The sequence below is a fragment of the Podarcis muralis genome, chromosome 1 (assembly GCF_964188315.1).
Source record: "Podarcis muralis chromosome 1, rPodMur119.hap1.1, whole genome shotgun sequence".
Taxonomy (NCBI): domain Eukaryota; kingdom Metazoa; phylum Chordata; class Lepidosauria; order Squamata; family Lacertidae; genus Podarcis; species Podarcis muralis.
In genome coordinates this window covers 35606499-35619662 of record NC_135655.1, presented here as the reverse complement: position 1 = coordinate 35619662, position 13164 = coordinate 35606499, and the positions used below count along the sequence as shown (strand labels likewise).

Sequence of the window (13164 nt, the reverse complement as noted above, 5' to 3'; positions counted from 1 at the left end):
GATATTAAAGGCATTCAGAGCTTTATAATAGACCTTGTTGCTGAGCATTCTGTACTGTACACGTTGTTCCTAACAATGAAAAATAGGTAACAAGTGTTATTTTGTGTGTTCTTCTCAATCTTTTAATAACTGGCCCTGGCAACACAGCTAGGCTAAAGCACTAATATTTCCAAAAGCATGGGGAGGTGTGTTTGATACATGCATTTTACTGTGATGGAGGCAATGTGGAACACTTCCTTCTAGGTGTATTACTGGTGATGCACATCTTGAATTGGGCCTTATGTCATTGAGGAGAAGAAAAATCTTAATTAAATCAGAAATGTGAAAGAATAGTTAGAGCAACTATTTTCATGCTTTTGCTATCATTAGATTATAAGGCAAGGGGGAGAAAAATAAGCAAGAAAGCTGGTTGATTATACTAACTTTTTTTTTTGCTTTAGGCACACTTTAAGCAGAGATTGGATGGCCATCTGTCATGGATCATAGAATCATAGAATCATAGAATCATAGAATCATAGAGTTGGAAGAGACCACAAGGGCCATCGAGTCCAACCCCCTGCCAAGCAGGAAACACCATCAGAGCACTCCTGACATATGGTTGTCAAGCCTCTGCTTAAAGACCTCCAAAGAAGGAGACTCCACCACACTCCTTGGCAGCAAATTCCACTGTCGAACAGCTCTTACTGTCAGGAAGTTCTTCCTAATGTTTAGGTGGAATCTTCTTTCTTGTAGATTGGATCCATTGCTCCGTGTCCGCTTCTCTGGAGCAGCAGAAAACAGCCTTTCTCCCTCCTCTATGTGACATCCTTTTATATATTTGAACATGGCTATCATATCACCCCTTAACCTCCTCTTTTCCAGGCTAAACATGCCCAGCTCCCTTAGCCGTTCCTCATAAGGCATCATTTCCAGGCCTTTGACCATTTTGGTTGCCCTCCTCTGGACATGTTCCAGTTTGTCAGTGTCCTTCTTGAACTGTGGTGCCCAGAACTGGACACAGTACTCCAGGTGAGGTCTGACCAGAGCAGAATACAGTGGCACTATTACTTCCCTTGATCTAGATGCTATACTCCTATTGATGAGGCCCAGAATTGCATTGGCTTTTTTAGCTGCCGCGTCACACTGTTGGCTCATGTCAAGTTTGTGGTCAACCAAGACTCCTAGATCCTTTTCACATGTACTGCTCTCAAGCCAGGTGTCACCCATCTTGTATTTGTGCCTCTCATTTTTTTTGCCCAAGTGCAATACTTTACATTTCTCCCTGTTAAAATTCATCTTGTTTGTTTTGGCCCAGTTCTCTAATCTGTCAAGGTCGTTTTGAAGTGTGATCCTGTCCTCTGGGGTGTTAGCCACCCCTCCCAGTTTGGTGTCATCTGCAAATTTGATCAGGATGCCCTTGAGTCCATCATCCAAGTCGTTGATAAAGATGTTGAATAAGACCGGGCCCAAGACAGAACCCTGTGGCACCCCACTAGTCACTCTTCTCCAGGATGAAGAGGAACCATTGATGAGCACCCTTTGGGTTCAGTCAGTCAGCCAGTTACAAATCCACTGAGTGGTAGCATAGTCAAGACCGCATTTTACCAGCTTCTTTACAAGAATATCATGGGGCACCTTGTCAAATGCCTTGCTGAAATCAAGGTAGACTACATCCACTGCGTTCCCTTCATCTACCAGGCTTGTAATTCTGTCAAAAAACGAGATCAGGTTAGTCTGACATGACTTATTTTTCAGAAATCCATGCTGACTATTGGTGATCACAGCATTCCTTTCTAGGTGCTCACAGACTGTTTGCTTAATGATCTGCTCCAGAATCTTCCCTGGTATTGATGTCAGACTGACTGGGCGGTAATTATTTGGGTCCTCTCTTTTCCCCTTTTTGAAAATAGGGACAACATTTGCCCTCCTCCAGTCTGCCGGGACTTCGCCTGTTCTCCAGGAATTCTCAAAGATGACTGCCAGTGGTTCTGAAATCACATCTGCCAGTTCTTTTAATACTCTTGGATGCAGTTCATCTGGCCCTGGAGACTTGAATACATCTAGACTAGCCAAGTATTCTTGTACTATCTCCTTAGTTATTCTGGGCTGTGTTTCCTCTGCTGAATCATTTGCTCCAAATTCTTCAGGTCGGGCATTGTTTTCTTTATCGGAGAAGACTGAGGCAAAGAAGGCATTGAGGAGTTCAGCCCTTTCTGTGTCCCCTGTTTGCATTTCACCATCTTCTCCTCTGAGTGACCCCACGGTTTCTTTGTTCTTCCTTTTGCTACGAACATACCCATAAAAGCCTTTTTTGTTGCTTTTAACCTCTCTAGCAAGCCTGAGTTCATTTTGTGCTTTAGCTTTTCTGACTTTGTGTCTACACGTGCTGGCTATTTGTTTGAATTCCTCTTTGGTGGTTTCCCCCCTTTTCCATTTTTTGTACACATCCTTTTTTAATCTTAACTCAGTTAAAAGTTCTTTAGATAGCCACCCTGGCTTCTTTAGGCACCTTCCATGTTTCCGTCTCATTGGTATTGCCTGAAGTTGTGCTTTTACTATCTCCCTCTTAACAAACTCCCAGCCATCTTGAACTCCCTTTCCTTTTAGTATTACTGTCCATGGGATCTCACCCAGCACTTCCCTAAGCTTTATGAAGTCGGCTTTCTTAAAGTCGAGAAATTGAGTCCTAGTATGCTTGGCTGCTCCTTTCCGCTGTATAGTAAACTTCAGAAGAGCATGATCACTCGCGCCTAATGATCCTTCCACTTCTACCCCACTAACCAGGTCATCAACATTGGTTAGGACCAGATCTAAAATGGCTGTTCCTCTTGTTGCTTCTCCCACTTTCTGGACAATGAAGTTGTCTGCAAGGGCAGTGAGGAATCTGTTTGACCTTATGCTCTTGGCTGAGTTTGACATCCAACAAATATCCGGGTAATTGAAGTCCCCCATTACTACTATCTCCCTTCCTTTTGCATGCTTGGCCATCTGTTCCAGGAAGGCATCATCTATGTCCTCCGTTTGGCTTGGGGATCTATAGTAAACTCCCACAATGAGGTCACTGTTATTCTTCTCTCCCTTAATTTTGACCCAAATGCTCTCACTTTGGCTTTGAGGTTCTAAATCTTGGATCTCTTCACAGGTATACACATCCCTGACATATAACGCCACTCCTCCTCCTTTCTTGTCTGGATGCTTTAGCTGAGATTCCTGCATTGCAAGGGGTTGGACTAGATGACCCTTGGGGATCCCTTCCAATTTTAAGATTCTACTCCATACTCCTAATGTGGCAGTTTTGGTATTTCGTTGCTGCTGACTCAGGACAGGTCCCTAGAAAAAAGGGACTGTTTCAAGTAAACAGGGATAGATAGTTGGACCATTTATTTGCTGCTATTAAATATGCACAAGGTCCCATAAATGGAAATCCTAATTGTTTGGGAAAGGGCTAGTGATGGACAGAGAACCTTCTTCCTTTCAGTAGAAATTTGATTAATCACATCGTTCACGGATGTGTGTTCAAAAAAAAAGGGCTGGCCTTCAGATCTCCTGAATTCACATCCCGTATAGTCTGTGCAGCTGCCAGGTAATAAGAGTTCAAAGTTTATGCTGCAATACTCCCCCTGAATAGCATTGTGGGAAGTGATACCATTTGTCGTGGTAGTCTTTTGTGCTCTTCCTGATGAGACATCGTGAAAAAGTGAGGAGGTGGATAATAATGATGATTTTGAGTGGTGAAAGATTTCAGCTCTACAAAAAGGTGGCGTTCATGATGCAACGGATTCCCAAGCTTCTGAGTAAGCTCATGCTGCAGTCTTATTTTTAAGTAGATGTGGAGGAGTAGCTGCTCAATAACTATGCACTGAAATATAATTTTGGAGAAGGGAAATTAATAGTTGTAATCATGAACTATTGTCAACGGCACCAGCCACTTTAAAACGCACCTTTTAAGTCCTACACTTGTTGCAACATTTTACGTCTGTGGTTTGTTTTAAATTCTAAGGCTGCAATCCATGTTGGTCCTGCAGCACCAGAATGCCAAATCTCTTTTAGTTGTGTTTGGTGTTGCAGTTCCCACTGCTGAAAAGGCAAGCCCTTTTTTTTTCCTTATCTGAAAAGTGGCTTGTCTCTGCAGTGGTGGGAACCACTATGGAAGTAACTTGAAATAAAGTGCTAGCTGTATGTCACAGTTTCCTCCTTCTGTACAGTTCTGTACCTGTGCAGTTTCCTCCTTCTGTACATATCCTGTTTGGTTTCCAGATTCTGTACCCCTCCCCCAAGCATATGAAACCTGCGAAAACATGATATGGAATTGACATGCCAAACAAACCATGATGATCTACTGAAATGAAGTACAAAGTTCAGATATACAGTGGTACCTCAGGTTACATACGCTTCAGGTTACATACACTTCAGATTACTAACCCAGAAATAGTGCTTCAGGTTAAGAACTTTGCTTCAGGATGAGAGCAGAAATCATGCTCCGGCGGCGTGGTGGCAGCAGGAGGCCCCATAAGAACAGTTTCAGGTTAAGAACGGATCTCCAGAACGAATTAAGTACTTAACCCGATATACCACTGTACAGTAATTCTAAGTCAGGAATCATGTTTTTGCTTCTTCCGTGTGCTGGAAGAAGCAAAGCAGCCCCCATTGACACATTAATGGTAAACCATTCACTGCAGCTTACATGGTGGGTGAACTTGGCTTACGTACTTACAGGTTTTAAGTCAAAAATGCAAACAAGTATGTATTTGCTTTTGCTAAAGACCCATTGATGTTGGTGTGTTTAATCCATCTATAACAGTACAGCCATACTCTCCTATGGTTTTCGGCTTTCAGCATAACCAAGCATATAGAGAGAGATGTTTTAAGAGCATCCGTGGGGCTATTCTGAGTGGTGAAGCATGCATAAGGATTAACTGCAATATTAGGAGGCCATAGAGAGGATTGTCAAGAAAAATTGCAATCTGAGTTCTTCCTGTTCCGTTAATTAAAGAAATAAAATAGAAGGTTGTCCATATGATTGCTTTTGTTCCAGTTCCTCCTGATAAGCATTTTTGTGCAGTCTGGGCACCCTAGCACAGGCTGGTAACAATGAATTTTATTTTATTTTATTAACTGCTGAATATTGCAAAAAATAATAATATGCAAGTGCATGATTTCTTGAGGGAAACTGTAGTGTCTGAATGAATGCAAGATGTTTTGCTTCTCAGTGACATGTCATATTCTGTTTTTCATCAAATAAACTCTTGTTAAGAATCTTAAATGGTACCAAACTTCAGAAAGAAATCTATGGAGTAGAGTTGCAATATAATAATGTCAGAAACCACATTTTTGTTGACTTGCTGATGCAGCATTTTCTTGGGACTCTCCTTAAGCAAGCTTTAGCTACCTTTTTAGTTTGACTGGTAGCAGGTCCTCTCTCTGGATAGAATATTCTAGCTTTAGAGTCTGGTTTATTGGGCTCGTCTTCATCCATGTTAAGAAGGTTCTTAGCAGATCTCTAGGTATCAAGCCTAATGTAGAATTGATACAGCTTATTTTCCCTTTAGGGTGAAGGCAGTTAGGGAGAAAGATGCAGTATCTTGGAAAACAGTCCAATAACAACAACGTATCACAATTACAGAAGCCAGAAATTACCATGGTTATACTGTATATGTGAGATCTTACTAGGTTAAAGCAACAAACTGTGACTCGTGCTAACCTTGGTTATATGTTAATGTCTCGACTGGCCCTCTGCTTTGCAGTGAAGGCATAAAACTTTGAGAGGGTGCATATTGCTCTTACAAATGCCTCTAGTTTCTACACATTTTCACAGTCATAACGAACAGAACTTACAATAATAATTTCTAAAAATGTATTTTTAAAACACATTTTCCATTCTAGAAAACTTAATGAGGCCTCTTGTGAACTATGGAATTGCATGGTAAGCAATCTGTACGCTCAAATCCATTTTACATATTTTCTTTCTATATTTTGCTCCTTGTAACATGTCTGAAAGTTGAAAAAAATATATTTGCATTTCTCTTATAGTATGTCCATAGGTTTCTTGGTAGAAGAGACTGCACCAATTGTCTGGAGAGGCCCCATGGTAATGTCAGCCATTGAGAAGTTGTTGAGACAGGTAAGGAGTTATATAAACATGTTGCTTTTTGAAGAAATTGATCCCCCCCCCCGCCTTTCATTGATAAACAAAGGAAAGATGATAAAGTTATTCAAGCCAGTGCTGATCACTGTATAAGAGAACATTTTAAAAGAAGGTAGAAATACAGAGAACCAGATGGAAGGATCCTCCCTCTCCTCCCCTCTCACACTGTTCTGAGGATTCTCCCAACCCTTCAGAGCTGATTTGGGGGAGGCACGGGGGAGGACAAGGTGAAAGAGCCTCATTGCACGAGTGGGAATCCTTGTGCTCCCTTCTGCTAGGGTGCTGGGTTAGCTGAATCCATCCCATTGCTCTCCATTAGCGGAGAAAGACCATAAATTGGTGTCTGAGCTTTGCACGCAGAAGGTCCCATCATCTCCTGGTAGGGCTGGGGAAGACCCCTGCTTGAAACTCTGGAGAACAGTTGCCAGTCAGTGTAGACAACACAAGGTCAATGTACCATTGCCTGACTTGCTGTTAGGTAGCCTTCTGCATTTAGCAACTTTCTAGTCAAATAAATAGTGGATCATTCTGTTTGAAAAGCAGCTGAAATTTGCTTTCGTGGACAATATCTGATGACCTGTATTAGATCTTTGAAGCCAAGGCTAGATGATATGGCGGACATAGGGCTTCTGCTGAAAGAAATTGCTCCTTGTCTCATTCCTCTTTGCTGTTAGTAACTTCTAATGGCAACAATGCATGGTGGGACATAATTGGACAATTCAAGCAAGCAGTAGCCTGTGAAGTGGAACTGAGGCAGAACAAAAACACGCAACGTGTGATGGTACCCATTAAGCCATTATTAGATGTTATGGAGGTGATGAAGGGCTTCTGTTTCCCGTCTGCTGTAATAGCTAGTTCCAGCCTTAATTTCTGCCAACCACCTAAAAGTAAGATTTTACTCCAACCGTTGCTGTTCTTAGTGCAGCACCAGTATTGTTTGTTAACATAAAGATAAGCATAACCACATAGCACAACTGGATAAGGCGTCTGCTAGAACTGGGAGATTATTACGTGTTCAGAAACACTATATCTTTTTTGGTAGTGTGGTTTTTAACATATCACAATTGCCTGTGGTGGCGTCTCCCCCCCCCCCCCCCCTTTCAAACATGCCTTATTCTTATTCGGTCACTACCCAAAACATAATATACCACATTTTCTGACATCAGTACCTGCTTTACTAACAAGCAGGGCTGAGGGAGACCAAGGATGATTTGTGGGGTTGGGGTTGCAGTAACTGCAATATTGCTTCAGTCAATGGAATTCCCAAATGAGAAGCAGATGGCAGTTTCTTTCTCGTGGGTGTTGATAATGGTGTATACGGAGTTGGTTGTTGCCTAGCAACTAAAGATGCAGTTGTAATCTAGCAGATCCAGAAGTAAAAAAGAAATGGTAGTGCCTTGACACGGGGGCCCGTTAATGATTTTCCCTGACAATGGAATTTCACTTGTTCCTGCAAGAAGGCTTTAAGAAGGACTTTCCTCCAATCAAAGCATTTTCCTTTTGTGTATAAACTATCTGCTCCTTAATCCTGCATCAGGACAAATGGAGTTTCCTTTCAGGAAAACAAAATGCTTACAGATACCAGCAAAGACAAGTAGAATCTGTTGAAGAGGAAGGTTTTACAACTATTCAACTGTATACTTATAATTGCAGTGTGTTTTAATGAGTGTATATTTAAATCTTACTCCTGCTTGTAGCAGTAGGTTATTACTCATAGTTTACCAGATTTAATTCTGTGACCAGGACATTTACACTGTAGAGATTCAGGCATCGCATGCAGTAATTAAATAAAATATTTTATTGTTCCAAAGCTGGGTTTGATTGGATTTTCTATGACTCTTATATCCACATTTTGTTACTGGTCACTGCAGGTTAAACTACTGTTCAGAAGTTGTTTTTAAGTTTAGAGCTTTACAAAAAAGGGGGGGATTAATTATTTTGTGCATTAATAGCCTGGTTGTAACTTTCGTTTTACAGCAGAATTGAAAGTAATAGTTCGTTCTGCTCCTCCTTTTCTGGTTATATATAAGTCACATAAATTGCCTTCTTAATCTTGGTTTATGATAGAATACATTGAGTTTAAGGGGCTCCCAGACATTGAGACAGGGTTATGAAATATTAAATAAAGATCTCAAGAAAATTAAGTCAGTCAGATCTAATATTCCTAATGCATTTTATTGCAGCCAGTAGAAGAGGTCCATGGACTTGCATATAAAACCAGGCAATATTGTGAAATGGCCTTTATCATCTGTTTTAGAATATGAAGTTTCTTTCATAAGGGTGCGACACAGAAAACTATGAGGTATATCAAGTTGCTGTTCATGGTATTTTTTTCCTTATAGAAGTTTAGCAGAATTAGGTTCTGCAGATACTCCCAAGGCAGGTGCAAATACAACCGTCTGATAACATTAAAACTATTCTGTTTATATTCTTTATGGATTCTAAGAGAGCATGGAACTTTTAGCTACTCAGGAAAAGAGACTGCTGCTCTGAGACTTCATTATGCTTCTGGAAGAGGTATTCTGGGACATGACAGTTGAATGACGATTCCCAATTCTGTAGTCGAGCCCACTGAAATAGATGATATCCTTTCCATTAGTGGTTGGTGCAGACATAATGATGTGTATCCCCTAGCACTGCTGCAAATATCCGTAATGTAGTGTAGCATTACCTGGGGGAAGATGGGAGCTCTCACATACTTCCTCTCCTCTTTGGAAACATTCCCCTTTCAGCCTTAATCATAGTTAACATCTGTGCTCTTAAAACAGTTAATTCTAGCCAGGGCTCGCTCTATTCAAGACTCACTTTTCAAAAACTGCTTAAGCCTCTATATTCTTGTATATGCCATCCCTCTGTAGAGGCATTTTCATGCTCAAATACCATAATTATTATTATTTAAATAGGCTGTAGCGAGGCAATTATTGTAAATACAAATTACAATATACGTTATGGGAAATAACCAGCAATTCAGTAAGTTTTAATGGTCGCTAGAAAGCCATCACATTTTTAAGAGATCAGTTGGAAATGTCAACAACCTCTTACATTGTTAGCCTTGAGGTTTTCCAGCAGAGTGACTTCAGAGTGAATGCATTTCATCCTCAGATCCATCACTCGGTGTAAAGAATAGCATTTTTGATAATAATAGTTAATAACTGCAGTTAATGGCGCCACTGAAGAACCTGGTTATTTTGTTTGAGTGTGCAGGCACCTGTTTTTGTTGGGTTTATGCTTCGAAACAGATAAGTATTATTTAACAGTTGTGTGAGTAGAAGATGGCTCACACAGCAGACATTTATCTTCTTCTCTTCCCCCTCCACAGCTACTGCACTCTTTGAAAAACCTCTTTAGAGAATGGGGTGGGGGTAGGGATACTTCCGGTCAGTTTGGGCTAAAGAAAGCTGCAGTAGAGGGTGAGGATGTGGGAATGTTAAGGATAGTAGGAAGGGATATATTGAAAAAGTCTTGTCCTTCCTTCACTCACACTAGTATGTGATGTTGCAGAGCAGATTTCCCTCAATATAGCTGGAAGCTAGTTTGCAGATTCGTTTGAATCTCTTAGTTAAGATTATTTCCTGGTGTCCCCTTTGATCCCTCTTAAAAGAATAAAGACACGAGAATCTTTCTGAGTAAAGCAACAAAAAGTTTACTCACATTTCAGTTCACGGTTTGATCCCTGAAAGGCAGGCTTTACTTAATAGTTATATAAGAAACTGAGTTCATCTCTTATATTGAGACTGAGAACTCATGTGCTGCTGGCTGACAGCAAAATCACACCAATAGAACAAAATGGCTGCAGGAGAGCAGCATGGCAGCAAGCAAGAGAACAAGTGAAGCAAGAGATCAAGACAAACTAGACAAAACTGCAAGAATCAAGACTGATAAAATGGCTGCATGGCTCGGCTCTTTTATGGAGTCAGCCAGAGCCATGCCCATCTCCCAGATCACATGCAGGGGGAGGATGCTCCAGACCAGTGGAACAGGAAGTTACACTGACTGGATGTTCCCCTGCCTATGCCCACTCTAGGGAAACAAGGAATGTTGTATTTGACTGTACAGTGGTAGTTTGAGTTACAAACACCTCAGGTTACAAACACTTCGGGTTACAGACTCCTCTAACCCGGAAAGTTGGGTTAAGAACTTTACCTCAGGATGAGAACAGAAATCGCATGCCGGTGGCGTGGCGGCAGCGGGAGGCCCCATTAGCTAAAGTGGTACCTCAGGTTAAGAACGGTTTCAGGTTAAGAACGCACCTCCGGAATGAATTAAGTTTGTAACCAGAGGTACCACTGTACCAATGGATTGCATCCCACAGAATATACAGTACAACTCATATGCTTCAAGAATGCCCTCCAACCTTCTGGAGTGGCTGTCTGGAGAGTGCAGGGCCTGAAAGGGATAATTGAATTTTGTTGGAGGCACAGCCTTCCACTCATGCAGCCATTGGATACCAAACCTTGACTGTAGGAGGGAGGGTTGGTCTCTAATCTGTTTGAAATGGCAGGTAAACCTCCCCCATTTCCCTTGTACAAAGATGATAGACGCTGCTGTGATGTTAGCATTTGCTACGCTAATACTATTACACAAATGTCTTTCATGCAGTGTAGGTTTTTAATGGAACCTTCACTTGATATAAATGGAAATAAGTGCCAGAGTGTGAGCTCCACTTTTGATTACATAGACATTTGATAATAGGAAAAGTTCACAGAGTTGGAGTGAGGTGACCCGTTTTTGTTTTTATTTCATGCAATGTGTAGTTTGCTCTTGCGGTCTTTCAAGCAAAAGCACGAACTCTTCTGTGCGTGCTTAACAAGCAGGGATTATTGCAAAAAGCAATAACTTTTTTTTATAAAGTTTTTTTTGTCCTGCTTATCTATTTCCATATGAAAAAGAATAATGAGGGAAACTGTTACTTGTCAAATGATACATTTCCAAATAAACACTTGAGGCTGCTTCAAAGTTCAGAAGTGATGGCCAAATAAATGATTGGCCATTGGTCCTGGGCTCATATGGGCCTTTTCCCTACCAACGGCTGAGATTTCTTCCTGAATGCCCTTGTCTGCTGTGGTGGTTTGTGCTCAAAATCAGAATTGGGGAACTATGTGAAGGGGTTTCCAGTTTTGGATTGAAAGATAAGCATAGTTGCCCACTCATATATAATGGCAAACTTTCAATTTCTAGAATAGCAAAGGAGTTGGGCTGCATGAAGGGAGATGAGAACATTCAAATCTGAAGTTCACCAAGCCATGGTATACAGTGGTACCCTGGGTTAAGAATTTACTTCGTTCCAGAGGTCCGTTCTTAACCTGAAACTGTTCTTAACCTGAAGCACCACTTTAGCTAATGGGGCCTCCCGCTGCGCCGCTGCTGCGCAATTTCTGTTCTCATCCTGAAGCAAAGTTCTTAACCCAAGGTATTATTTCTGGATTAGCGGAGTCTGTAACCTGAAGCATCTGTAACCTGAGGTACCACTGTATTAGCTTAAAGGTAAAGGTAAAGGTACCACTGCCCGTACAGGCCAGTCTTGACAGACTCTGGGGTTGTGCGCCCATCTCACTCAAGAGGTCGGGGGCCAGCGCTGTCCGGAGACACTTCTGGGTCACGTGGCCAGCGTGACAAAGCTGCATCTGGTGAGCCAGTGCAGCACACGGAAACGCCGTTTACCTTCCCGCCAGTAAGCGGTCCCTATTTATCTACTTGCACCCGGGGGTGCTTTCGAACTGCTAGGTTGGCAGGCACTGGGACTGAGCAGCGGGAGCGCACCCCGCCGCGGGGATTCGAACCGCCGACCTTTCGATCGGCAAGCCCTAGGCACTGAGGCTTTTACTCACAGCACCACCTGCGTCCCCCTGTATTAGCTTACATAGGAGCTAATATACAAAAATGGCTCAAGGAAATTATCATCATGCAGCGCTTCACATAGTGCAGCTTGGCTCATATACATAATAACCAATATTTTGAGGAATAATAATTTATGCTCATCCAGATCCTTCTTTCAAAACTCACCTTTCCTGTAAAGACTGTCTTAATTGCTTGATTCTGATTCACAGCTATAACCAAGCCCAAGCACTTTTATATTTATGCTTGTATGTCACTTACTATCCTTGTCTCACCCTGATCTAAATATGGTTTATTACTGATTCAAGCCAAAGTTCTCCCCCGTTCAGATATAACGATGAACTCTGGTTAGTTTGAAACAGAGAGGTAAATGCTTCTGATCTTCTTGTGGCTACATCAGAGAAGAAGAGTGTATGAGCCCCAGGCATGCTTACGTAGTGCTAAATCATGGTTTAGTGTTCATCCGAAATGGGTTAAATTAACGGGAATAGGCTGTTCACAAAACGTGGCATTAGTACAAGTGCACAATTTGCAGTTTTTCTTTGTTATTCTTCAAATGATACACATTACAGAATGTGTTCTTAAACAGCATTCCTGTGCATCTACACCTTCACAAGTTGCTTGTGTTGCATTATGAGGAATGTGGTGTTTACGCTACTTACTTAGAATATACATTATGTGAATATCTATAGTTTTTAGTTTTAATTTGTTGGTTATACCTGGTGATTGATTAGAACAATTTGCCACAGAAGCTTTCGCGATGTTCCTGAATGAGGGAAAATACACAGACACCACATGGCAGTTAATTACACCGCTTTAACAATAAATGTCAAGGAAATGCTTTTTTTAGAAGGAAAAAAAAAAGATGAATGCTGCGCTTAAGCAAAGTGCAATTACATTTCCAACATCTGAAATGTTTCACAACACTGTACGTACTCAAGCAGTGAACATTTTAGCATTTTCCACACATGCACAATGGCTGACAGATGGTGGGTGTTACAGGTATAATTTTGTAACCAACACTCACTTGTTTGTTTGCAAGAGGGAATTCCTGTTACCATAATGTTTTGTTAATCTGAGCTAATTTATTCCTACACAAAGAAGTATTTGCATATAGACACATTTCTTAGAACTGATCTTAGAAGAGGGATTAAGGTCATGATTTGGTAGAATGTTGCTTACAAATGAGACTTGCGTGCAAACTT

The 13164-nt window shown here is 41.4% G+C and overlaps 1 protein-coding gene across 7 annotated transcripts in view; it reads left to right on the top strand.

Annotated features, from left to right (window-relative positions):
* The window catches only part of NUBPL (NUBP iron-sulfur cluster assembly factor, mitochondrial), a 60001-nt gene that overhangs the window by 22915 nt on the left and 23922 nt on the right, over positions 1–13164 (top strand). For 4 of the 7 annotated variants that reach the window (XM_028721075.2, XM_028721082.2, XM_028721102.2 and 1 more), the window contains 2 exons: positions 5863–5902; positions 6010–6100. The exons of 1 other annotated variant lie outside the window; for it this stretch is intronic. In XM_028721075.2, the coding sequence (XP_028576908.2) occupies positions 5863–5902; positions 6010–6100 (131 nt within the window). The remainder of the gene's footprint in view (positions 1–5862; positions 5903–6009; positions 6101–13164) is intronic. 2 more of the 7 variants (XM_028721115.2, XM_077926150.1) reach the window with 1 other exon arrangement.